The sequence below is a fragment of the Didymella exigua genome, assembly GCF_010094145.1.
Source record: "Didymella exigua CBS 183.55 unplaced genomic scaffold M421scaffold_38, whole genome shotgun sequence".
Classification (NCBI taxonomy): Eukaryota; Fungi; Ascomycota; class Dothideomycetes; order Pleosporales; family Didymellaceae; genus Didymella; species Didymella exigua.
Genome location: NW_022984812.1, coordinates 92,344 through 115,940, shown reverse-complemented (window position 1 = coordinate 115,940; position 23,597 = coordinate 92,344). Strand labels below are relative to the sequence as shown.

At 56.1% G+C, this 23,597-nt stretch overlaps 12 protein-coding genes across 12 annotated transcripts; 7 read left to right on the top strand and 5 right to left on the bottom strand.

Annotated features, from left to right (window-relative positions):
• Positions 1-1,378: 1,378 nt before the first annotated feature.
• Positions 1,379-2,215, top strand: M421DRAFT_72413 (pyridoxamine phosphate oxidase family protein; the record flags this gene model as incomplete). The annotated part of the gene is made up of 1 exon (XM_033596878.1): positions 1,379-2,215. The coding sequence occupies one exon, from the start codon at positions 1,379-1,381 to the stop codon at positions 2,213-2,215; it is 837 nt and encodes a 278-aa protein (XP_033444700.1).
• A 185-nt stretch (positions 2,216-2,400) lies between these two features.
• Positions 2,401-3,840, bottom strand: M421DRAFT_72330 (MT-A70-domain-containing protein; the record flags this gene model as incomplete). Its single annotated transcript, XM_033596863.1, has 2 exons — positions 2,401-3,253; positions 3,317-3,840. The coding sequence occupies 2 exons, from the start codon at positions 3,838-3,840 to the stop codon at positions 2,401-2,403; spliced, it is 1,377 nt and encodes a 458-aa protein (XP_033444699.1).
• A 480-nt stretch (positions 3,841-4,320) lies between these two features.
• Positions 4,321-5,430, top strand: M421DRAFT_72415 (mitochondrial carrier; the record flags this gene model as incomplete). The annotated part of the gene is made up of 1 exon (XM_033596879.1): positions 4,321-5,430. One exon carries the CDS (start codon positions 4,321-4,323, stop codon positions 5,428-5,430), a length of 1,110 nt encoding a protein of 369 aa, XP_033444698.1.
• Positions 5,431-5,471: 41 nt separating this feature from the next.
• M421DRAFT_278974 (uncharacterized protein) lies at positions 5,472-5,902 on the bottom strand. The gene has a single exon (XM_033588891.1). It carries the CDS (start codon positions 5,777-5,779, stop codon positions 5,513-5,515), a length of 267 nt encoding a protein of 88 aa, XP_033444697.1. The 5' UTR covers positions 5,780-5,902; the 3' UTR covers positions 5,472-5,512.
• A 123-nt stretch (positions 5,903-6,025) lies between these two features.
• M421DRAFT_72308 (calcium dependent mitochondrial carrier protein) lies at positions 6,026-8,001 on the bottom strand (the record flags this gene model as incomplete). The annotated part of the gene is made up of 6 exons (XM_033596860.1): positions 6,026-6,545; positions 6,595-6,793; positions 6,840-7,438; positions 7,484-7,691; positions 7,741-7,821; positions 7,872-8,001. 6 exons carry the CDS (start codon positions 7,999-8,001, stop codon positions 6,026-6,028), a joined length of 1,737 nt encoding a protein of 578 aa, XP_033444696.1.
• An 823-nt stretch (positions 8,002-8,824) lies between these two features.
• Positions 8,825-9,804, top strand: M421DRAFT_72426 (cyclin-C; the record flags this gene model as incomplete). The annotated part of the gene is made up of 3 exons (XM_033596882.1): positions 8,825-8,984; positions 9,032-9,238; positions 9,281-9,804. 3 exons carry the CDS (start codon positions 8,825-8,827, stop codon positions 9,802-9,804), a joined length of 891 nt encoding a protein of 296 aa, XP_033444695.1.
• A 1,489-nt stretch (positions 9,805-11,293) lies between these two features.
• On the top strand, positions 11,294-11,745 carry M421DRAFT_278850 (uncharacterized protein). The gene has a single exon (XM_033588888.1). It carries the CDS (start codon positions 11,415-11,417, stop codon positions 11,652-11,654), a length of 240 nt encoding a protein of 79 aa, XP_033444694.1. The 5' UTR covers positions 11,294-11,414; the 3' UTR covers positions 11,655-11,745.
• Positions 11,746-11,835: 90 nt separating this feature from the next.
• M421DRAFT_72438 (uncharacterized protein) lies at positions 11,836-12,489 on the top strand (the record flags this gene model as incomplete). Its single annotated transcript, XM_033596883.1, has 2 exons — positions 11,836-12,111; positions 12,178-12,489. 2 exons carry the CDS (start codon positions 11,836-11,838, stop codon positions 12,487-12,489), a joined length of 588 nt encoding a protein of 195 aa, XP_033444693.1.
• Positions 12,490-13,691: 1,202 nt separating this feature from the next.
• On the top strand, positions 13,692-14,687 carry M421DRAFT_278862 (uncharacterized protein). Its single transcript, XM_033588889.1, has 3 exons — positions 13,692-14,091; positions 14,152-14,264; positions 14,323-14,687. Exons 1-3 carry the CDS (start codon positions 13,974-13,976, stop codon positions 14,413-14,415), a joined length of 324 nt encoding a protein of 107 aa, XP_033444692.1. The 5' UTR covers positions 13,692-13,973; the 3' UTR covers positions 14,416-14,687.
• An 843-nt stretch (positions 14,688-15,530) lies between these two features.
• Positions 15,531-16,460, bottom strand: M421DRAFT_103765 (uncharacterized protein; the record flags this gene model as incomplete). The annotated part of the gene is made up of 1 exon (XM_033586937.1): positions 15,531-16,460. One exon carries the CDS (start codon positions 16,458-16,460, stop codon positions 15,531-15,533), a length of 930 nt encoding a protein of 309 aa, XP_033444691.1.
• Positions 16,461-17,129: 669 nt separating this feature from the next.
• M421DRAFT_72285 (uncharacterized protein) lies at positions 17,130-19,418 on the bottom strand (the record flags this gene model as incomplete). Its single annotated transcript, XM_033596859.1, has 2 exons — positions 17,130-19,240; positions 19,283-19,418. 2 exons carry the CDS (start codon positions 19,416-19,418, stop codon positions 17,130-17,132), a joined length of 2,247 nt encoding a protein of 748 aa, XP_033444690.1.
• Positions 19,419-21,516: 2,098 nt separating this feature from the next.
• On the top strand, positions 21,517-22,605 carry M421DRAFT_72495 (uncharacterized protein; the record flags this gene model as incomplete). The annotated part of the gene is made up of 2 exons (XM_033596889.1): positions 21,517-21,680; positions 21,729-22,605. The coding sequence occupies 2 exons, from the start codon at positions 21,517-21,519 to the stop codon at positions 22,603-22,605; spliced, it is 1,041 nt and encodes a 346-aa protein (XP_033444689.1).
• Positions 22,606-23,597: the final 992 nt, after the last annotated feature.

The following is a 23,597-nucleotide window of genomic DNA, read 5'->3' as shown; positions in this document are numbered from 1 at the left end:
TTAGATTGAAGCCAAGTGTCAAGCCTCAGCTCCGGCCACTGAGACAAGCAAACCAAAAGGTAACATGGCTCACACTGATGGTGAGCCTGCGCCGGAACAGTGCTGATATCGTAAGACTCAGGTCAGAGGTAGCTTTGCTACATGCCTTGTCACGGGTCAGAGGTGGCTTCGCCCCATGCCCAGCCTGACACCAAGCTGCGCGGCTGTTGGCTTTGGCAATAGCCTTGCCTGCCTTACTAAGCACCACACAGGTGCTCTGAGAGAGGGATTCAGACAAAAGGAGCTGTTAATAAGCCCTGTAAAGGGCCTGTAAGCTCCAAGGCGTGGCAAATACGTCATCTATAGGTTGAGTAGATGAAGGAGGCGTGGCAGGTTAGCCTAATACCTGAGATGAGAGTAATACTAGGCCTAGGTTGTACAGGCATAAGTGTAACGACGCAGGCAAGAAGAGAGATATCCGGAATAGGTGTGAATCCGCTACGAGGCATATGGGAGTGCTAGGATGATAAGAACACCAGGATATATTCTCTACACCTATAGGTCTTGTACGAAAGGATACAGAAAAACTACTCTACAATGCTACAGTTCCTTGCTCCTTATATATGAGGGTTCGGTGGCAGTTCAGTGCGAGCTCATGCCTGAGTGGCTTGTAGTCGCCGTTTATATAAAGGATTTGGAGAGCCATCTCTCATACTCGTGCGTGAGAGGGTGGCTGTGAGCGTGAGTCCTCTTCAAGTATCCACTCTGCTAGGAGAAGCTCTTGCTCTGGTGTTAAATGCTGTTAATTTGAGTGAGCTATCGCGTGTAGTTGACGGCCTTGAAGGCTGCTCTAGAGGGACAATCTCGGGATCCTGTACGCGCGCGCAGCCTGTTGCTGGCTCTTAAAAATACCAGCGTTGAGATCAGCAATAGCAGATTGTATAGCACCTTTACAGGCATCTATTTTCAGTACGTGGTGCTGGTAATAAAACGCGTCAAATGGTGGGTAACGAGTTGTGGTGGGGTGGCCGAAAACTAGGCATGGCCGAAAACCAGATGGTTTAGCTTACCTGCCATGCGCATCCGGGAGAATGAGCAAATGTCTACGGCATGGGAGACCTCGCGCTCACGTATCTTCTAACCAGCAGCAGTAAGGCTCGGCTGACTAACGACCCATCTCCAAACGTCGTGAAAAGTCCAAGCATATCCAAAACAATTCCCGCAACTATTGTGACCGAGAAAGAGAAGGACTGAATCCAGGTACTAGGAAGGGAACCAGCATTGAAAGCAACACACAACACGCCGCGTCTCCTACATCCATCCCCCAAGATCAGCACCACCCATCCACCCATCCACATCCACCCATTCGCCCATCCACAACCACAGTCACACCGCCACCATGCCCAAATTCCACGCCTCCCTGACCAACGAGCACATCGCCTTCATCAACGCGGCGCCGCTCTTCTACGTCGCCAGCGCGCCCTGGGCGGGCACACACATCAACATCTCGCCCAAAGGCCAGCCGTCACAAACCTTCTCGATCCTCAGCCCAACGAGCGTCGCCTACCTCGATGCAACAGGCCACGGCTGCGAGACGATTGCGCACGTGTACGAGAACGGGCGTGCGACGCTGCTGTTTAGCTCGAGCGGCGCCAATCCAAGGACACTGCGGTTGTTCTGCTCCGCCCGCGTCGTGGAGAAGTGGGACCAGCATTTCAGCGCGCTGCGGGCCAAGATGGCGTCTGAGAACGGCGAGAGCGTAGACATAACAGGTGCCCGCGCCATCATCGTGCTGAAGATTGTCAAGGTGCAGACGAGCTGCGGGTTTGGCGCGCTGCCGGGCGTAGAGGGCGGCGATGCGATGGCGTTTGCGGACCATGACGGCGACGATGACGGGCGGGCGCGCGAGACGCTGGAGGCGTGGGCTGCGAAGAAGATTGAGCGCCGCGAGATGATGGATTTCCAAAAGGTCAACAACACGCGCAGTCTGGACGGGTTGCCGGGCTTGAAGAGCGCGCGGATGGCGCAGGATCAGAATTTCGCCGTCGAGGACACAAAGGTGTGGTTCCAGCGGGTGGCGAGGCAGTGGGACGCCGTCGCGCTGGGGGTCGCGCTGGGCATGCTTCTCATGATCCTGCTGGGGCTGGTGGACGTTGTGCACATTGAACCGCGGTTCCTGACGCATATTTTGAACTTTCAGAAACGGCAGCTGGGCGACTATCACGATGAGCTGTAGCCGCCCTGTCTTGGAAAACGGACGGGGTTCAGTGCCCTGTCTTGGAAACGGACGGGATTCAGTGCACTGTCTTGGAAAAAGGACGGGGTTCAGTGCACTATCAGATTGTAATATACACACTCCACACAGGCAGTTTATCGATCCGCCCAGTTCATCGATCCGCCCAGTTCATCGATCCGCCCAGTTCATCGATCCGCCCAGTAGACATGCGCATTATACTTGATCGCCTCGTTCCCCCACGCCACCCAGCCCTCTACACAGTACCGCGCAAAAACCTCGAGCGCACTATACCCCGCCGGCAGCAAGCCCTCGCTCTCAAACAGCTCCTTCAGACACGGCTTGCGCGAATGCACATCCGGCACGCCCGCCACGACCCTCCGTCGCGGACTCTGCCTACGCGGCGGCGTCCACGCATTCGGGCCCGCGCGGCCCAGCAGCAGCACCTCGTACGGCCTCCGCGCCGGGTCGTCGAGGGCGCGCACCGGCGCTCCGTGCGTGGTGGTCTTGATCCACACCCACTCCTCGCGCAGCGCGACGTTGCAGCGCTCAAACAGGCCGCCGGGCCCGAGCACCAGCGCGCGCGCCGCGGGCTTGTTGGTGATCCAGACCCCGACCAGCGCGTGCGGGGCGAGGTACGTCTCCATGTCCATTCGCAGCAGCAGGCGCCGCAGATGCGGAATGCCGCCGACCTGCTCGTATGCGCCCTTGCGCTTCGCTGAGCGGTTGGGCCAGGGCGGGTCGAGCAGCACCAGGTCAAAGTGCAGCGGGACGCTGTGGGAGGCGGCGAGGCGGCGCAGCGAGGCCCGGAACGAGCCGGGATGCGCGCAGTCGCCGAGGACGTAGCCGGAGAGCGGCGGGATCGTGAAGCGGTAGGCTGGCGGGCCGGGCGTGGCGTGGGCGACGGTCAGGTCCAGCGGCTGCGGACTCGCGTTGTAGAATGCAGGCGACCAGGCGGTCGTGGTCGCGGTCGTGGTCGTGGTCGTGGTCGTGGTCGCAGTCCCAGTCGTGGTCGCAGTCCCAGTCGTGGTCCTGGTCATGCTCGTGGTCCTGGTCATGCTCGTGGTCATGGTCCTGGACGTTGTCACGGTCGTGTCCTGTGACTCTGCGTCTTGGGGCGTGGTCCTGGTCATGGTCCATTTTGACGCCTCGGTCGTGCTCGTCGCCAGCTGGACTTCTGGCGCACCCAGGGCGGCCATGGCTTTTTGAAAGTCAAAGGACGCGTCGTCGTGTGCGCTCTCCTCAGCAGCCGCCCATTCGCGGAATCGATGCTCCAACTCTTTCTCCACGTCCGAAGCAGCTGCATTCTTGCCGGTCCGGTGTGGTTGGGGCAGTATCTGTCTCGGAGCGCACCACGGGCCAGGGACATGAGCCTGGATGTCGAGCAGCGCTTGCTGGATCAGCTGCGTGTACGTCTCATGCTGCGCTGCGTCTGGCGACGTCGTCTCTGCGAGCTTCCCAGGCTTGGGTTGGTGCTGCTCGCTGGTCTGGATCGGTTCTTCCAACGGTGGAGTGGACAAGAGCGTGTCGGCGCGGCCCTGGGCTCTGGCAATGGACGTGGGTATGTCGATGAGCGTGATCTCGCGGTCTGCACTCTGGTAGAGTATCGCGCTCTGGTTCGGCACCATTGGTGTCGAGTGCGAGAAGCAAAGGTGTAAGAGCAGGGTGCAAGTTCTACTACCTCTGCTCTACACAGCTCGCCTTCACCCACGGGTCCAGCATACTCGCCCCATAGACCAAGGCATAGACCAGGACATAGACCAGGACATCGACCAGGACATCGACCAGGGCATCTTCACATTCATGTTCACGTTCACGTTCACTTTCACTTTCACTTCCATCCAGAAGACTCCACGCCGTTGTGTCGCGTGACCGTTGACGTGCCGGCGGTGGTGGCGCTTTTCCGCGTATCGTCGGCCAAACGCCATGTCATCCGGAAGCAGATTCTCGATCCTCGGCTCAACGTCATGGCCGCGGCCGCGTCTCGACCACCCACGGGCAGCGCTTTCTGACAATCCCCCACAAACCCTCTGCACGCTCCGATCCCGTCCACGACTCCGCGACCTCACACACGCACGCTCCATGTCGCGGTAGCCTCGTGCCCTGGCATGTCCTCGCCCGCCCTCCGCCATGACGGCGCCCCGACGGACACGCACACGCCCGCGCCCACGCCCACGCCCACGCACGCCCACGTGCACGCCCACGTGCACACGCTGACCCACGATGCGGACCGGCACGCAGGGATCGACAAGCGCAGCTACGAGTACCTGGTCAAGAGCGGCGTGGCCGGCGGCATCGCAGGGTGCGCGGCGAAGACGGTGGTCGGCCCCCTCGACCGGGTCAAGATCCTGTTCCAGACGCAGAACCCGCAGTTTGCAAAGTACGCGGGCTCGTGGGCCGGGTTCCCGACGGCGGTGCGCGACATGTACGCGCAAGCCGGCGTGAGGGGGTTGTTCAAGGGCCACTCGGCTACCCTGCTGCGCATCTTCCCCTACGCCGGCATCAAGTTCCTCGCCTACGAGCAGATCCGCGCCCGCCTCATTCCCTCGCCCGCCCACGAGACGCCCGCCCGCCGCTTCGTCTCCGGCAGCCTCGCGGGCATGGTCTCCGTCTTCGCCACCTACCCGCTGGAGGTCATCCGCGTGCGGCTGGCCTTTGAGACGCGCGCCGGCGAGCGCTCGAGCCTGGCCTCGATTGTGCGCAAAATGTACGCCGAGCACGCAAGCCCGGCCGCCGAGACACCGAAACACGCACGCACACCGCGCGCGGGCCTGGCCAACTTCTTCCGTGGCTTCACGCCCACCCTGCTCGGCATGGTGCCGTACGCGGGCGCCTCGTTCCTAGCCCACGACTCGATGAGCGACGTGATGCGCTGGCCCGCGCTGGCGCCCTACACAGTACTACCCTCGTCCTCGTCGACGACGGCAAAGCCCGCGCCGCTGCGCTACTGGGCCGAGCTGGCCACGGGCGGCATCGCGGGCTTCGTCTCGCAGACTGTGTCGTACCCGCTCGAGGTCATCCGGCGGCGCATGCAAGTCGGCGGCGTCGTGGGGGACGGGCGACGTCTGCGCATCACCGAGGTTGCGGGGCGGATTTATGCTGAGCGCGGGTGGCGCGGGTTCTTCGTCGGGCTGACCATTGGCTACGTCAAGGTCGTGCCCATGGTTGCGACCAGCTTCTTCGTCTACGAGCGCGCCAAGTTCTACCTCGGCATTTAGATGTCGGCATGGGACGGCGTCTCGAGACTGAGGTGCTGCGCGTGGGATCGTACATACGACTGCATTGTGTGCGCAGGTGTGTTTAGCAGAATATATAGAAATGACACACACACCACACACACACACGCACATACACACACACACCACACACACACACACACACACACATACACACACACCACACACACACACATACGCACACACACCAACACACACACACACACACCAACACACACACACACACACACACACACACACACACACACACACACACACACACACACACACACACACACACACACGCTCCAAGAAACAACAAGACACGGCACCCGCACAAGCACCGCGACATCTCCTTACTAGGACACACTACATGCTACAAATCAACAAGCTCACGGCGACGCCGCCACGAGAAGAGGATAGGTCCCAAACGCCAATTCTATGCAAGGGTAAAGGATAAACCGTCGCTAAAGGAAGCTACACTAAGAGCGCTCGCGTCCGCCGAGCCGGCGCGCGCAGGAAGGGTATCTCTGTGTGGATATGCAAATAAACGCTCAACGCTGAGGCGTAGGTGATATGGAGGAGGAGGTGTGTACGATCAAGGCAAGTCCAGGGCTTTCTTCGACTTGTCATACACAACGTACGTGATGGACACGGCGGGCACGACCTTGAGCAGGTTGGGCGTCAGGCCTCTGAATAACCCGCGGACGCCCTCGCCTTGGATTGTCTGCCGTGTCACGTCCATGATCCCCGTGTATGTCTTGGGGTGCAGCACGGTGCCCTGACTCTGGAGTCGAGTCCGCAGGACGTTCAGCGGGTACACTGCGCTGGCGCCGAATGCGCCGGAAAAGCCACCGATGGCTGCAGTCATGAAGCCTCCTGGTTCCGCGTCGGATTCGTGGCAGCCGAGCCTCTTCGCGTTGCGCCTTGCCACGTAGCGTTTGAGGTACTCGAATGTGCCCAGGTCGAGCGCGGCATAGGGGAAGATGCCAAAGAGACCCATGGGCAGCCCGCGGTAATAAGCTACGACGCCTCCGCTCTGCCACATCTTCTTTGCTGTGACCCATATAAGGCGGTTGCCGTGGAGTCCACCAGCGACCGTCTCGCACTGCATGCGGCTGTTGCAGGGTCAGCTTGGGACGTTTGCTCGGAACTCGCGGCACCTACAACTTGAGCGTGTCGATGGGGTAGACGGCGAATTGCGAGATCATACCCGCAACTCCGCCTGCAGCGAACTTGGACCAGGAGTGGATGGCGGCCGGGTCGTTGTGCCCTTCAAACTTGGCAAAGGCACGTTTTGTAGCCTCGTATGCGCCAAACTTCATCGCTGACTCTGGCATGACCTTGATGACATTCAAGCCGTTTCCTTGCGCTGTCAGTCAAGCTCCAATATACATCAAGACCGCACCTACCAGCATAAAGACTACGCATGCCGCCAGCCCGCCAGAGCTCCTTCATGGCGACGGCGAGCGGCTCCCATGCGCGTACGGCGCTCTTGAAAAGGTTTCCTCCCTTTGCTGCAGCCACCACTTCTTTCTTTGCGCCCGTTTGCGCAATGAGGTAAACTTTCAGTCGGTCGAGGGGCGCGGTCGATGTGCGAGATACAATGCCTGCAATGCCTCCCGCCACGAAGTAGCCTGGATTGGGAACACAAGCAATCAGCATGGTTCCGAAGCTCATGATTAGCCCCCTTTGCGACTCGACAAGGGGAGCGTCAATCTCCCCGTCGTCGAAACGTGGCGGGAGTTCTTGCGAAATGGCAGAGTTTGGAGCGCGTGTCATGTCCAACGGTACGACGCGATCTGATGTAAAGCCATAGGGCGGCGTCTTCGCGACGAGAAACAGGGAACCAAGAAAGAAGTGAAGAAAACGCTTTGAAGTACCTAATCCGTGTATGGTGTCATCGTTCACGAGGACGTCGCCCTCTGAATTGACTTTTAGTGTGGCGTTGAAGTAGGACATGACCGCCTGGAGGTTCGGCGCATTGACGGGTATGAATAGCAAGAAGTCGCTGTTCTGTCAGCAGGAGCCGTGCTTGGGGTGCAGGTCGACATACCGCCATTCCTCGAAGCTGATGTGTCCGTCTCCGTTGGTGTCCACTTCGGAGAAGAAGGTGTCGAGCTTGGTGTTTGGGACCGCAAGACCTGCACGTCGCAGCGCACTGCGGAGTTCGTCTTTTGAGAGCTTGCCGTCGCCGTTGTTGTCAATGCTGCGGAAGAGCGCTAGTAGCTCTTTTTCCGTTTCTTCGACGAATGTATGAAACTCTGCGGATTCGTGAGCTGCAGGAGGCCTCTCGGTCGCACGGAGACGCACCCTTGTATGTGATTTTGCCGTTGCCGTCCGCGTCGACCGCCTTCATGACCTCATTCAGGAGCTCATCTGCGTTCTTCAGAGCTGCATGCCCCTGTCAGCAGAGCCCTAGTATGTCGAATGGTGCCGCCTACGGTGATCCAGCTTCCGCAGACCCTTCTTCAGCCCGGCGAGGTCCAAATGGCCCTGCTTGCGCAAATCAAGCGTCGTCCACAGCTCGTCCACCCTCGCGTCGGCGACGCTGGCAGTCTTTATGTCGTCCATGGTGGTCTCGCTATCTCCGGTCTATCATGGCTGTGACGCGCGACGCACGAGGGGCGGCTTTCGACCGTGAGCGAGGAGAATGGCTGAAAGAATGGCAGCGGATGGTGGTCGGATGCATAGGATTCGATCGTGGGGTATGAGATCAGAGGGTGGACCGAAAAAGCCTAGCGGGTGCAGCTGATTAGCTTTCCGCACCCGGTCCGCCATGATTCGTTCGCGTTTTGGGAAAGCACAGCGACACTGCTCACGTCTCCTACAAAAGTTTACAGTCTCTGGAAGTCTAACAGAAGCTGCCTGTGGATGCGCCAAAGGCCTCCAGCACTGCATTAGGATTTATTAGAGCTCGACTTTGTGCGGAACACGGGAGAGAGGGTCAAAGCGGGTCTGTCATCCAGGCAGCTCGACGACTATCGTCACACTACACCATCGACTCCAGCAAACACCCATAGTGCTGTGAGACCGCAGTGCTGATTCGAGAGCGCGAGCGTGGGGAAATAACGATTTTGGACGGCCTCCCACCTTTGGTCTGTGCTCGGCAGTCAGGCATCGACATGCGTTGAGTATGTTCGATCTGCTTCAAGAACTGAACACTGCCGGTCTGGAGCTGGCTGTGACGTTGAAATCAGTACTTGGACGACTAGACTCTGCCGTACTTGGGACGACTAGACTCTGCCGTACTTGGGACGACTAGACTCTGCCGTACTTGACTGTCACACGAAGCACTCTCAGAATCCTGGACGTCTCGCCATCTTCAACGCTGTCTTACACTGCACACGACGCAACTGGAGGTAGTCAGACAGCGACGAATCGAGTAAGCGACATCATGGCGGCAAACTACTGGGAGTCGACCCAGCGGCGGTTCTGGACATTCACGAAGCAGCAACTGGCCCTTGAAAGGAAGAAGATGGAAGAGGCGGAACGCAATCTCGTCGGCTTGTACCCTCTACCAGATAGACGGCATCTCAGTATCTACTTCTCTCACCGTGAGTCGATCGTCTCCCTCTCCGGACGCCCACACTGACTCGGGCAGAACTGTCGAAGATGGCCAGGCCACTAGGCATTCGACAACAAGCACTGGCATCAGCTCAGGTCTACGTGCGACGGTTTTATGCCAAAGTCGAGATACGGAGAACAAATCCAGCACTTGTGCTAGCAACAGCTTTGTATCTGGCTTGCAAGATGGAAGAATGCCCACAGCACATTAGGATGGTGCTTGCAGAGGCTCGACACTGCTGGGGTATGTTTGTCATCTTCCCTGCGGTGCATTACTGACTTGGAGTAGACACCTCATTCAACGACATCTCCAAGATTGGCGAATGCGAGTTCAGTCTGATCTCGGAAATGAACTCACAGCTGATTCTGCACCATCCCTACCGCAGCCTCAACGAACTGCAGACGCAATTCCAGCTCACCCAAGAGGAGAACGCACTCGCCTGGTCCATCATCAACGACCACTATCTCACTGACCTACCACTGCTACACGCACCGCACGTCATTGCCATCACGGCCATGTTCCTCGCTGTCGTGCTGAAGCCAACACAAGGCGGGCTGCAGATGAGTGCTGCAGGGACTGCAAGCGCACTGCAAGCACTTGGCAACGCAAGAGGCGCAGGAGGAGCGGGCGCCCAGAGCAGAGTGCAAAAGCTAGTAGACTGGCTGGCTGAAAGCAATGTGGATATCGAAGCTGTGGTGGAGACGACCCAGGAGCTGATCAGCTTGTACGAGGTCTGGGAGAGCTACGCGGACAAGACCTGCAAAGACCAGATTGCGAAGTTTGTCAAGGCGAGGGGGCTGGACAAATAGGGTGTTCTCCACATAGCAAATAGGGTGTTCTCCACATAGCAAATAGGCTGTACCAAGCAGGTATCATGGTCTGGGAGAAGGACAAGATCTGTAGTCACTGGGACGCTGAAGAGGACGAACTCTAAATCCACAAATCACTCCATGTGACGACGGACATCAAAGAGACCCGACAGTCCTCTCATCAAGGTGCTTACGCCGGAGTCCGCGCAGCACAGGCAGCCTCAAGGCCACGTCGAAGTCCAGTTGCAAACGTGCTCACGTGGTGTCAACGCCAACACGATAATCTTCTAGACCTCTGCCGTGCGGGGAGATGCTGAGATGAGGGTGTTTTGAGCATGGGGAGGTCGATAATGCGTTGCTTAGCCTGTCCCAGAAGTGTTTGCGCCAATAATACCCCATGGAACGGGACGGCCAGCTGGGCCCTGCGGCAGGCGCTCGAGTGAGCTTTGGCAGCATAGCAACCAGCACAACAAACACTGGAATGTCCACTGTCAACATGCGCATCAGGAGCAAGGCTGGCGAATTGAGCTCTGCGGACAGGAAATTGCCCACCAAAGGAGCGTGCGCTCGGCGTGAACGAGCAGCCCGCGGGGAGCCAGGGCGCAGCAATTTTGGTGTTCCTTTTAGGCGCTCAGGGTCAGGGGCTGCGATTGGACCACCGAGGGCAGTCCGAAGGTTTCGCACGTCACACAGAAGCTGGTCGGGGCGCCCATGGATCGCTGAGGGCGGGGAGTTGTCAGACATGGCCAGCGTCTGGACGATTCAGACATGGCCGGCGTCTGGACGATTCAGACATGGCCGGCTCCTGGACGATTCAGACATGGCCGGCTCCTGGACGAGTTCTGTCTCGATCACAGGACAAAGATCTCGGGCTGTGTGAAACTATTCTCTGTGAAACGGTCGACACCAGCGTCCGTGGTCGGCACGGTCGATGGCAAGCGCTGGCTGCATTCCAGAACAATCGCAGGCGGCTGCAGAACACCAGAGGGGAATGATTTGCACCCGTCGCAGGGACGAGTCGGCTGCGCGAGCGAATCCCAGAAACCCCTCAACCACGCTGTTGAGCGGCGGGCAGCACAGCCGCGCCGCTTTACTCCTAGCGCTCCCCGTCTTCGACGAGGGAACTCGAAGCTGGGAGAGCTCCACGCTCCAAGTCTCGAAGCTGCGGCCGCCCTTGCCGACGAGGAACCGACAGCGCATTGATGCATCACAAGGCTGCTGTCCAGCGGGTCGGTTGCAGAATGCATCCCCCTGGATGCAGAATCCAGATTCGAGCGCTGGGCCGCCGGGAGGGAAGCGGTCAGGGCCTGCAGGTGGTCATTTGCTACCTAGTTTTGGCGAGGCTGTGAGCTGGCTGGCAGTTGTAGCGTGTGTGCGCGCATAAGCGGTTTCGTCTGTCGACGCCGACCCGGACTGCGTACCGGTGCGCAACAGCGACGACGACTACGCCGACGACGACCGGACGCTGGCAGGCTAGAGGGCACTGCCATTGAGCGTTGCGCAGCCATTGCACCCGTGGGCGCTGGCGTTGCAAGCAGCCGCGTATGATGGCACTGTGGGCACTTGGTGCCCTTCAGCTCGCTCTCGCAGGCTGGCGCCCTGGTCGATAGATGCCGGCCAAAACGCAAGCGAACGTAAGCGGCATAGCGCAGGCCCCAGTGGCGAAGCTCGCATCCAATCGCCGGTCGTCATCCAGACAAGGGCCCACTTGCTCGCTAGCCACACGGCCGTCGCCCGCTGACTTGTGCGTGCCTTTCAAATCGTCCCAACCCTCCCCTCCTGCTCCTCTCGCCTGCACCCAAGCTCTCCTACATTCAAGACATCTACTCCGCCTCACACCGCGCCTCTAGTCAATACTCTCGCCTCTCGCACCCTCGACCGCCGTCTCTGACGCTCTCACACTATACGTTACACACCCGAGGACCCGCCCCCTGCCGGCTTTGCTTTGTTGTGATCACTCGCTCCACCGCTCTTTGCGCAGCCCCCCACCACCGACTTCCATCCCGTCTGCCATCAGCACACCCCGCAACCATGTCGCAGTTCTTCAACTACGGTGCGCAGCACCACACGCAGCACCTCAACGCCCACCAGCACAGCAACAACCACCACGGCGGCCGATCGCGACGGGCACCCCGTATCTCGGCCCAGCACCAGCAGAAGCAGTACCGCCAAGTGCGCACCCCCAAGGAGTTCAACGTCGAGCCCCCGACGTCCATTGCCTTCAAGCGTGACTTCGAGGCCGCCCGGTCCTTTGACATTGAGGATGACGAGATGTTCTGCCCGTTCCACCTGCTGACGGAGGATGATGTAAGTCATTCGGCCGGCGAGATTTGCCACCCGGTCTTGTCACAGCATGGGACTTACACCACGCAGCTCCAGTCCATTCACTCGTCTGGCTCTGACCGCTCCTCGCTGTCCAGCGGCTCACCCGAGCAGTCTCCGCTCCAGCACCAGCTGCAGCCCACGCCCTCTTTTGTTCTGTCGACGGCACCCAACCCATACACGCCATCCCACTTCCAGCAGAACAATGCTTCGCAGACCAAGCTGCACCAGCCACTAGCTCAGCGCACCCGCAATGCCATCCCCATTGTCGACCCCTCGACACGAGCTGTCGCCAGCCCCCCGCCATCCGTCTCCCCTAACAGGCAGATGCAGCAGCAGTTCATGTCGCAGCGACGCTGGTAAGCTTCGCAGGCACGAGGCTCAGCGCCTGTCCGTTGGGGACTGCGGCGTCTCCGTTGCTCGCTAGTGGCTGCCCTACCAGGATCTAATTCTTCTTCTTGATATCCTCTGGAGGATTCACGTCTATACTACGACTCCCCCTTGTACAAATCTACGATATCTTCTTCGACATCTTGGGTATACCACTCGCCCTGCGACGGCGTCACATCATTCTCGCGGAACCCTCCTAAATAGACGCTAGAGCCTCTTGTCTCTTAGCGATAACGCATTACGGCGGTTTGCACACTCGGTGTTTTTGGTCGCATTGGGAGTTATCATCAGCGTTCTAAAGACTAAAAATCTTGCTGTCTTGCGGTCTTGTTGCCCGGTTGCTTCTCAACAGGGTAGATTTCTTTTGTCCGGTCGGTTCTCGGTTTCAGCGGTCGGTATATACCAATTGGCGCGAATTGCGAAGCGGCGGTGTCAAAGCGTGTTGGGGTCAATCGGTTCTAGGTGCATATCGTCTGGGTGTCTCATCAGTCATTGTACGACGCTGGGATGATTCTACGCAGTCACATGGCGCGTCTGTTTTCCTTTTTCCTTCATTTCATTGTATGAGGCTACATACGACCCCATGGGTGGACGATGGGCTGATCTTCTTGGATGTTTTGGTCTCATCTTCGGGATTTCCCTCTGGGATGCTGTTCTCCTCATACTTGACACGCCCCTATTGAGGGCAGTGAACATCTTAGGATACGCAATCGCAACTTACTCCTCGTCACTTGACTTCCAGTGCACCGTGACGTTGCAGCTTTAGCTCATAGCTCCACCGGGGAGCTGTTGCCGTGTCCAGGAAAGCCTGGCGATGCGGGTATTCTGGGCAGCTTCATGGGCCACTTCCTGCTCATGTGAGCATGCGGGGTATGTACAAGACCATGCAGCTCAGAAGCCCCAGACCAGCTTCTGTCTCAGCGCCCGACGCCACAGCGCGAACGTCCGACGAAGCTACAGAAGCAAAGCAGCACGATGAATCCCACGCGGGGTGCCCGTTGAAAGCATGCAGGAACACGGCAGCGCCCACCCGCCCGCAGTTGCGTGTCATGGCGACTTGTGGACTCTTCAGTTCCCGATCCCGCCATCAAAGCCAGTGAACAGACCCTCAAGTTCACACAATTAGCTAGGCACCGTTCTGTGCATCACCAGCCTGGGCCTGTGCTTTGAAATGGGTGGTGCGCATTGGATGTTCGCGGCTAGACGCGCTACTCGTAATGGTGATAGCTCCATTGCAGAGCTGTTGACGTCACATATCCACCCTCGCTTTCCTCAAGTCAGAGAGCTTGTGCAGTCCTTTCCTCCGCAAATCATCACTGCAGCCGAGCCACTCTTCAGCAACACCTTCAATTCCATCAGAATCACCAGAATCATCAATTGAGATCGTTCTCGACATACACTGATCCGCCGCATCACCCAGAACCTTCAGCAACCTCTCCACCACCACCATACACAATATGTACTCCGTACGCTCCATCGTCGCCCGCCGCGCGCCTTTCGTCTCTGTCGGCACGGTCCAGCGTGCTGCTTTCTCGCAGTCAATAGCTCGCAGCGTAGGCAAGGAGAGTAAGCTGCGTACGTGAACCACGTCGACATGACGATGCTGTCCGCGGGCGAATGACTAACAGCGACCAGACACCGAGGGCCGCGCCGACGAGGCCGAGCAGCTCAAGCAGCAGCAGCTGAAGAACCAGAAGGATGGCAAGGGCAAGTGGGAGGAGGGTCTTGCTAGCGACAGCGAGAGCATCGTGCGTAACCCATGCAGCTGTGTGCCATCATCTCGGAATCAAGCTGATTATCTTGCAGATCAAGGCTGACAGGAGCGAAACCAACACCTCGGCCGCCGATAACATCAAGAAGCTCCAGGAGGAGACTGCTAAGGCCGCCAAGGACCAGTAGATGCATCGCTTTTACCGAGCAGCGCCGTTGCCGTGTCTACATCACCCGCAGTGGAAAGGAGCGAGGACCTCCCACAAGAGCTATACCAAAAATATACACGACTGAGCTTGGTGCTGAGGCGAGAACATGACTGTAACATTTCCTTATATCAATTTCAAACGATCATCCAACGTATCTGAAAGCCTACACATGGTTTAGTCACATTTGACGGCAATGCTGATTCTATTCTGCTCCACAATAGAGCATCTCTAAGGATGGCATCTCCGTCAGCTCGCTTGTACCCCTGTCGCTAGCTTGCTTGAGCAACCGGGCAGCACCCTTTGTGGTACAAACCTCACTCACAGATTCGCTAGCCTCCGTCCACCTGTTCACTGATCTCAACCATGTCTGTAGTCGACGCCCATCCAAGACTGAAGCGTTAATACCCTCCTCTGTTCAAGGACACTGGAACGGTCATCACGTTGCGAAGCTCCGACGGAACAGTTGTGCAGCAGATTCGTTGGAACTTCACATGAGGGATCACATGCGGCAGTCAATCGGGTATGAAGGAATCCCGGGTCCCACGTGGATTTGATGCCATCTCAGCAGAATGCTACTACATGCTTCACATGTCAGGGATAGGCTTCAGGCTAAGAGACGCAGGGCATATCAGCAGTACCTCCACGTTACCGTAGCGATGCATGCGCATGTTCGAACGGACAATGGCGATACTCCGCATGGGATCGTTATAGCGCAGAGGCGATCGAACCCGATCATCATGTCTGGTAAGGTCGGAGGAAAGATAGGCGTCCCATCTGCACCATGTTGTCAAAACCGACGGGAAGCAATGCAGTCAACGACTCCAAGGCCAGCAGAACGGAGGGTGCTTGCAAGAAAATGCTTGCGTGTCTGAAACATGCGCTGTCCGTCGTCTATTAGGGTATTACAGATTATCTACCATGTCGTGTCAATGTCATGTTGACTCAATCGAGTCGTCCAGCTACCCAGAATCCATCCAGGGTATATATTGCCGGGGCTGCGTACCGGCCACGCTCGAAACCAAAACACTTCCCAAAAATAACATACACCATCAATCCCGATCTAGGTCCAGCCCAGACAACCTCCTCCCACCGTCCCTATCTGCCCTTCCCCTTCGGCGGGCTGCTCGCGCGCGGACTCGTAGGAAACCACCTCACCTCATTCCTCATCTTGCAGACCCACACCAGATACTTCTCCAGCGCCTCCTCCTTGGACCCGTACGTCTTATCGCGATTCATCCACATCTTGAGATACTTGTCGCTGCCCAGATCCTTGAGCGCGACGTAGTACTCCCCGCTTGACCGCTGCTTGAGCGCGATCGCGAGCCGCCGGCCCCCCAGACCCGTCACCCCGGACACTTGCTTGAGGCATGCTGATTTCAGCTCCGCGAGCGACGACGACGAGGCGTCGGAGATGGGCGAGTCGACGCGCTTTGGGGGGGATTTGGAGCGCTTTGGCTTCGAGGGCGTGGCCGGTGCTGAGGGGGTTTTGGAAGTGGATGATGCCCGTGAGAAGAGCGATGGTCGTGGCGCAGTAGGTTTTGTGGGCGATGCGGGTTTGGGCGACGATGGCGTCTTGGGTTGGGATGGGGGTTTGCTTGATGATGTGGACTTTGAGGATCCGAGCTTGGGCGTCGACGGCTTTGAAGGTGTTTCTTTGGGCGGTTTTGACGAGGGTTCCTTCGTGAGCTTCGATTTCGAAGACGCCTTCTTTGGCAGAGATGATTCTGGAGGCGGCGCAATAGTGGTCGGCGCTGCTTGTGGGAATGCTCCTATTGGTGTAGCCTTTGGTGGTGCGGCTTTTGGAGGTGCTGCAGGTGTAGGCGCAACTTTTGGTGTATCTTTTTTTGTCTTTGAAGGCGACGCGGCGGCTTTGGCAAATGTTCCCTTTGCGCTTGCCTTCTTCGGTGTCGCAGGCTTAGGTTCAGGCGCAAGATCGATCAAAGACGCAACGGGAGCAGTTGATGCTGGCGCAGTGAACTGCCCACTGGCGATCTGGCGCGCGCGTTCCTTCACACTGACGAACATCTTGACCGGGCGTAGAGTACACGTACAACAGAACGACCCGGGGGAAGCGCACGCTTTCTATGGTGAACACGACACGCTCATAGAGCTTTGGCCACCGTGTGCACAGGGGTGCGCACCCCGGGGCTGCTAATGAATGGCCATCTTACTCAGAGCCAGGAGGAAGGTGGCGAACGGGACGTAATTACCGCCTAGGCACCAGGAAAAGGGGCGAAACTGTACAACCTAAGCCACAAGAACAGGCGATCTGGTCTACATCATTGACACGTAGCAATGTTCTATAACAAAGCAGAGCGATCTTGTCACAGCATCGCGGTGAGCGGTGTCCATGCGTATGTTGCGCATGATCGTGCATGCAGATGAACAGGTGAGCGGTGTTGGTGCCGTGCTGTCATTGGCCAGACAGCTCTCTAGCGCAACACATCAAAGTCGATCTGGGTAAGCCCACCGGTTCGCGCATCTTTCTCCACACACGATGCATCTGTGCTGAGCTCAGATCATTTTCTTCCTTCGAGCGTCTTTACGTGAAGAGATGTCAAAGTAAGGTAGTCGCAATCGTAATACAACGACTCATCTTTCAAGGACCAAGTACATCCAGCGATGAACATCCACAGCGCTGACAAACCAATTTGATTGCGATACATGACCCTCGCTCGGGCTCAACCCATACGCTTATCGAATTTTGACGTCTTTCAGCTTGATACCTTCCTTCTTGGCCTCGAACTTCTTGTCGATACAAGCCCCTATGATCTTGTATGGGTCTGCCAGGTGGTTTCTGCAGATCAACAAGTTGCCAGAGCCCCCAGTATCGACATAACCGTAGTTACGCATCTGATCCATCAGGCCATGGCTGAACTCTTCGCTGACCAGAGCCCGGCCGCGAGGGAAATCTGGTGCCTTACTAGGATCCAGTCGCTTCTTCCTACACTGAGAGGCGTGTATCTTGTATGCCGAGATGTCGCCATCAAAGGCCACCAGATTGAACGTCTTGTTTACATCGCCGACCTGTACAAGGCCCAAGCCGTCTTGCAGAGTAATTCTGTTGTCCGGGCCGAAATCAGCAGCTTTGTCGCCGAGGGAGCTGCCGTATACAGCAGTGAGTCCTTGGAAGATGAAGCTAAACGGCGCAGTGAAAGTGCATCCGCAATTTACTTCGACCTTACACGACACTCCGGCGGTCGTCTCCGTGGCAAGCTGGCATCTGAAGTCCTCCAGATCTACCATTCTGTACGAGAAAGACCAATTGTGCACCCAAACGCCCCTTGGGTCCTCCCACATGGTTCCGCTGACACAGCGATCTTCCCACTGAGCCGGTTTGGCGTTGGGATCGCTCACTCGCCAATTGGGTAGGAGCCGGCGAAGAAGCTTCCTTCGATATGCCACAACATCACCACTGGGGTCCATCAACTTTCCGAGGACTGTCGCGCAATAAACCAATTTCTGCGCCGTCTCATCAGTCTTCACCTCCTCGATCTGGTCATATGTTGGCACGAGCTCTCTCTTGATCATTCCGATCTTGACCTTCTTGCCACAGTTGCAGCCTTTAAACGTGAACTGGAAACCACTACCTGGTTCACTTTCTAATAGCTTAATTGAGGCAAATTTCCGAGGGGCTCCTTTTAGGTTGATCTTTGCGATGGTCTTCGCCAGGCCTTTCTTGTTCACGTCGCCCAGCTTTAGAACTCCCGCGAAACAGTCTGCAGTGGTCGTGCGGCTATGTTTCTTCACCATGGGTATCCAATCGTATTCACCTCGCTCTTGGCTGCTGACCGCGAGACTTGTCCACGCATCCCCTGTCTTAATTGACAACTGTTTGAAAAAATTGAAGGACATTGTCTCGACATCTTCGCCGGTCAAATCTCGTTGCAATTCCTCCGTAGTGAAGAGGCCATCGAATATCCCCAACAAGCCTCGAAACAGATCGTGCTTCTCGAAACATGACCGCGGGATGATGGAGATGGCGGAGAAGATGTTGCTGATTCCTTTCGGATTGTCGTGCCACCACCTAGGTCCCCCGCTGATGATGTCGGTGCGCGCACCCTCTAGGCCTTTGACCGTAAGCCGAAGGCTCTCGAGAAGTACGATATCTTCCTCAATAGCTCTCATCACGACAAGGACCGAAACTGACTTCAGCTTTCTGGAGTCATTGATCCACTTGAGGAGTTTCAATGCTCTGTCACAAGCATCTGTGGCGAGATCCAACCAAACATCCAGTTCTCCGATGCCAGATACACTGTCTCCATCGATTGCCCAGAGCGTCACATTCTTGCCAAGAATCATCTCTTGGAACGTCCAAACTCTAGTGAAGTACTCATTGGCAAAGAGTAATATGACATTGCGGACGCAAGTTGCGTAGCAATTGAGAACGCCCAAGTCGAGGGCAGCGGACGTGGCTGTAGCTTCTGGGATTGAGAATCTCCAGGGAGCTTCGGCCCAGTGCTTCAGGCGATCCACCGTCGCTTTGCTCAGGTTTGGCGCCTCTGATGAGAGCGAGGATCCGCCCATGTGGTACATGACGTGATCGACAAACTTCAGTTCGTGCACCATCTCCTTTGGATCCCACACCGCAGGCATTCTCATCAGTATGTGACAAGTCTTTGCGGATTTGTAGTATTCGAACATCTTGGGGACCTCACCAGCTTTCTCTTCCTCATTGTCTTGCCTGATGCATATGCAGTCTAACCAGAGGTACTCCACATCGGCGGCTATCATGAAGTCTTTGATGTGTGTGATCTTTTCGCGAGAGATCCTGATTGCCCAATCAAGTCCTCCGATTCCGTGGCCTCTGAGTAAAGTGCCATCGGGCCCACGAATGTCGTCGTAACCGTACGCGATGTCCTCGGCTGGATACCACCTGTGGGAGATGATATCGAAGCTGTTGACGTGGGTGTGGCGCATATCCACCAAAGTAAATGTACCTTGGTGCTGACGTAGAAGTCGCAAGGGACGCGAGGAACCCATGGTCGGTGCTATGAAGCCGCCACAGTAGACGCACGCAACGAAGATGCTCAAAGTATGGTAGGAAATCGGAGAGTGCTTCAAGAATTACAGTCGTCTCATTCACATTCATATCAGGTCCGCTGCTGGTCAGCACCAAGCAACACATTTCCATAACCGATACTAGAGACATCCACGGCGCCTGTTTAAGCATCTGTGATTTGTGCTGTGGTGCCCTGTACAGCCAAACAAGGCTGAAACTCTTGGATACGGACTTGGCAATCGGAAGATAGCATGGGTAGGCGAGCTGCGACCGCGGGCGGTACCTGAATGCCCACTCACTTTGCAGTTTACTTCGGCGAATCATGCAGGACGAGCAGGGTATGAACGGATCTTTCCTGGAAACACCAAACTGCAGCAACACGTGAGGTGCATTGCAAGGTCTGGACACCCTTGAACTCAGTGCATATCTCAGCCTTCGCGTAGCTCACATACACGGTGCACGCCGCCTAGTACCAGACGGTACTTCGGTCGTGCATCTCATGCGGGGGCGCACGCACTTTGACTCGTGAGAGCAAAAACCCTTATCGCGCCATCTCTTCGCACTGTTTTCCTGATTTTGCTGTACGTCAGGCATCTGTCGCTTCCATCTACAGAGTCTCGTCTAGGGTGGTCATTAAGTAGCCAACTGTGCCCAAGAAATGCTTCTCATGCCCTAGCGCCCTCCTTCTCAACCTTCTGTCTGAAAGATCCCCTTCGTCTGAATCCTAGCAACACCCACTCAATGGTATCTTGAGAGCTGCCTGGACTTACAGTATGGCTTTAATTGAAGCCGTCTAGGTCAGCAACCTCAGCCCAACACTCAAGTTCATCCATGATTGTCTTAGGACTGCCTAAGATTGAGCACCCATACCACCGAGCAGGAGGTGTTCAGAGATGCTGATCCAGGGCACGTTATCGGTGCCCAGCACATGGAAGTCTTCATCGTCAGTGTAAGTCGAAAGGCCCTCTTCCGTCCAACTGCCAAAGAGCGCGAAGGCTTCCTCTCTGTCACCGTAAGACAGTAGCTCTGAACGCTTCGCACGAGCTTTTCCATCTGTTTCATCGACAATGATTGTAATACCAGCGATGATCTTCAAGTGGCTTGGGTCGCGGCCGAACTTGTTCTTTGCGACTACATCGGCGATGAGTCAAGCATGGTAACCAGCCTCTGCAAGCAGTTAGGCTAGAACACCCAACACTTCAACTTCTTGAATCCAGCTTTGGTATTCCGGATGTGGCGTCAGAATCCAGGCGAGAGGTGTGGGCGCGCTGATGGCGAGGGCATTACGAATGAGCTGTTTTGGGTGCCGTTCGAGGCGCTAGTTTCTGGCATATTGATGGCTTTTAATTGCGTGTTTGTGGGGGACAATGGGCTTTAGAAGGCGCAAGCTCCAGCAAACGAACTGCTTATCAAGTCTTAAGCATGATGAACTTACCTTGGTCACCATGATCAACCCAGCTGTTGCTCTGAACGAACTAGCATGCGGATTCAGAAGCCTCATCCAGCCACATGGAGTAGCTGTAGGTAGCCGCTGGTGCAACAACGCGCTCGAGGTGGGGTTTCGTGCCACAGCTGTGAGCCGCGTTCGCGAGCGAATCGACATGCACTCTTGGCTCGCGGTGCTGGCTTTCGACTTTATCCGCTGGATCCCTGCCAGGTATGCTACGATATTGATGGTGTTGTTATCTGCATGGCAAGGAGGCTGAAGGAAGTGACGTGATGCTCCCGCTGGGAAGTCATGATTCGTGAAGCTCGGTTCTTACCTACTTCTCAACACCGACGACTTTCGTCCAGTCACACGACAGCAGGCGACTCTCAGAGTCGAAACTGTAGCTATCACATTCTCTGGCATCTCTTTCGGGGTTCCCAAGGCGAGTAGCGCCGCACTTCACAATGATCGTAAATGAGTCATTTGGCGCTAACCCCCATCCGCTCAGCACCGCCATCCCCACATCTTTTTGCTCTTGTATAAGGATCGAAAGCTGAGGCATCTTTTGGGAGAATATACAAGCTCACAATTAAGGCACTCAAAGGCACTCGAAGGCAATCAGTACTCCACAGGTCCAAGTAGACCTTCTTATGACTGCCACAGCAACAGCCCTGACAGCAACAACCGCCACTACGACCAACAATGCTCCGCAGCCTCCAACTTCAAACGCCCGCCTATCATGGGGATGTCACAATTGCAGTCTCTTCTTCGACTCAGGGGAGATGCAGAGGGCTCACATGAAGAGTCCCTGGCAGTATGGCCCGCTGTCTGTCTGCTTTGCAGCTCACTTACGCGAAAGCAGTATCTACAATCTGAAAAGACGCATCTCTTCCTTGTCGCCTATAACACTAGAAGTCTACGAGAACAAGATACAGACACCAATTGAGCCGCCTCAAGCAGCTCGGGAACACAATGTCGTCAAGGCGATTAATGATCAATCCCCGTCACCAAACCAATGTCTCTTTTGTCATCTGAGGTTCGACGACAACGGAGCCGACGAAGTGGGCGAAATCGTGGAGCATATGGCTTTTGCCCACGGATTGTTCATTCCTGACCAAGATCTTCTTTCGAGTCAAGCAAGCTTCCTCGGGTATCTAGCTACACAGATACGGGTGTGGCACGAATGCCTGTACTGTGAGACCTCGAGAACGTCTACAACAGCCATCCAGAGCCATATGAGAGACAGCGGCCACTGTATGCTCAATTTCGAGAAGGAGCCCGAGCTGTGCGAATTCTGGGAGCGCAGGAGTGGCGGAGGAGCACACCCCACTAGTCCTGGCACCAAGTTAACGAGAAGAGGTGGGCAAGAGCTACACCTACTATCTGGAAAGACAGTGGGCTCGAAATCGTTTCGTCGACCAAAAATTCCAGCCACAGGAGCGACAAACGTATGTCTCGCTTTGCCAGTTGGTCCCGAGTCATCGGGGCACCACGACCCATCCAGACATCAAACTTGCCACCAGCTGTCTCGCAGAGATGAGATGGGCATACAGAACATAAGCTTCCAGCAACGCCATGGCCTTGTAGTAGCAGTGAAGAGATCGCAGAATCAAGAAGCAATGGCGAGGCGCGCGAAAGAGTGGACGTCTGCGCGGAAGGCTAATGATCAGAAGCACGATCAGAACTATGGCGCTCTAGCGTGGGCGAAGGGCGGTATGCACAATCTGCTACCCAGATAGCTCCAATTGTAATTTGACCGACACCGCACTCTATATCTTTCAGTGCTATTTCTGCACCAAGATCCCCTTCACCTCTCATACAGATGGGGAAGAGTTGCGGTATACCTCAGAGTGGTCTGTCGGGTGTCTTACTTACAATCTATAGTCTAGCTTTGCATGAGATGCGATTGCCTGCAAGATCTTGCGGCGTTTTGAGCTTGGGCTTACCGACGACACTTGTGAGAACTCGTTCAATCAGAATTATTTCTGGGCCCTGTGGAGCAAGTCGCCGTTGTTTGTAAATACTAGAGCAGAGCAGAGCAGTGCAGAGCTGAGTATTCATGTACATTATTTAAAAGCCGTTTCGCATTGCTCTCAAGCTGCCACTTGCTTCTGTCAATCACTCACTTTGCAATGGCGTTTATGTTCCTCGTTACAATTGCAGTTGTATTACGCTTTCCAAGTTGTGCATAGCAGCATTGTGTACTTATGATAAGCGGCCAAAAGCCTCCAGCAAGGCATGCTGCGCGTAAGCACACCATGCGTGGAGGTCATCTCAGCAGCACGAGTATCGAAATTTGGTCGTTTGGAACCCTGTGAAGAACAGTGGCAAGCCGCTAAGACTTCCTTTACGACTCGAGTCGACGCTGTAGCCCATAATCGGTCTAGATGCTCGCTGGAAGTCTTGATATAGTCCTCCGTCACTAATACAAGTCTCTTCCTTATAGCTCCCACCAACTGTTCCATCGTCACCCCAGAAGTGTTCTTGAAGATGAAGACATCGTATTCAAAATCATAGATCTCGATGTCGATCAATCTACGTATAACTACCATGCAGGACCTGTGGGGAGGGTTACTAAGCTGCGTCTGCGTCCAGGATGCGCCCTTGTCGTCAACAGGCTCAGCCAGTCCCTCAAAGCTGCGATAGCTCAGGTCTTTGAATAAAAATCTCCGATACTCAAAGATTGGGTCGTTTGTCGGTCGAAACCGAGGGTGAACAAGGTCCAGGTATT

Coding starts and splice junctions, on each gene's coding strand:
- M421DRAFT_278974 (XM_033588891.1), bottom strand. CDS start 5,779: ATGTCGCGGTGCTTGTGCGGGTGCCGTGTCTTGTTGTTTCTTGGAGCG.
- M421DRAFT_278862 (XM_033588889.1), top strand. CDS start 13,974: ATGTACTCCGTACGCTCCATCGTCGCCCGCCGCGCGCCTTTCGTCTCT. Junction 14,092..14,151: donor AGGCAAGGAGAGTAAGCTGC/GTACGTGAACCA, acceptor AACAGCGACCAG/ACACCGAGGGCCGCGCCGAC. Junction 14,265..14,322: donor CTAGCGACAGCGAGAGCATC/GTGCGTAACCCA, acceptor ATTATCTTGCAG/ATCAAGGCTGACAGGAGCGA.
- M421DRAFT_278850 (XM_033588888.1), top strand. CDS start 11,415: ATGCCGGCCAAAACGCAAGCGAACGTAAGCGGCATAGCGCAGGCCCCA.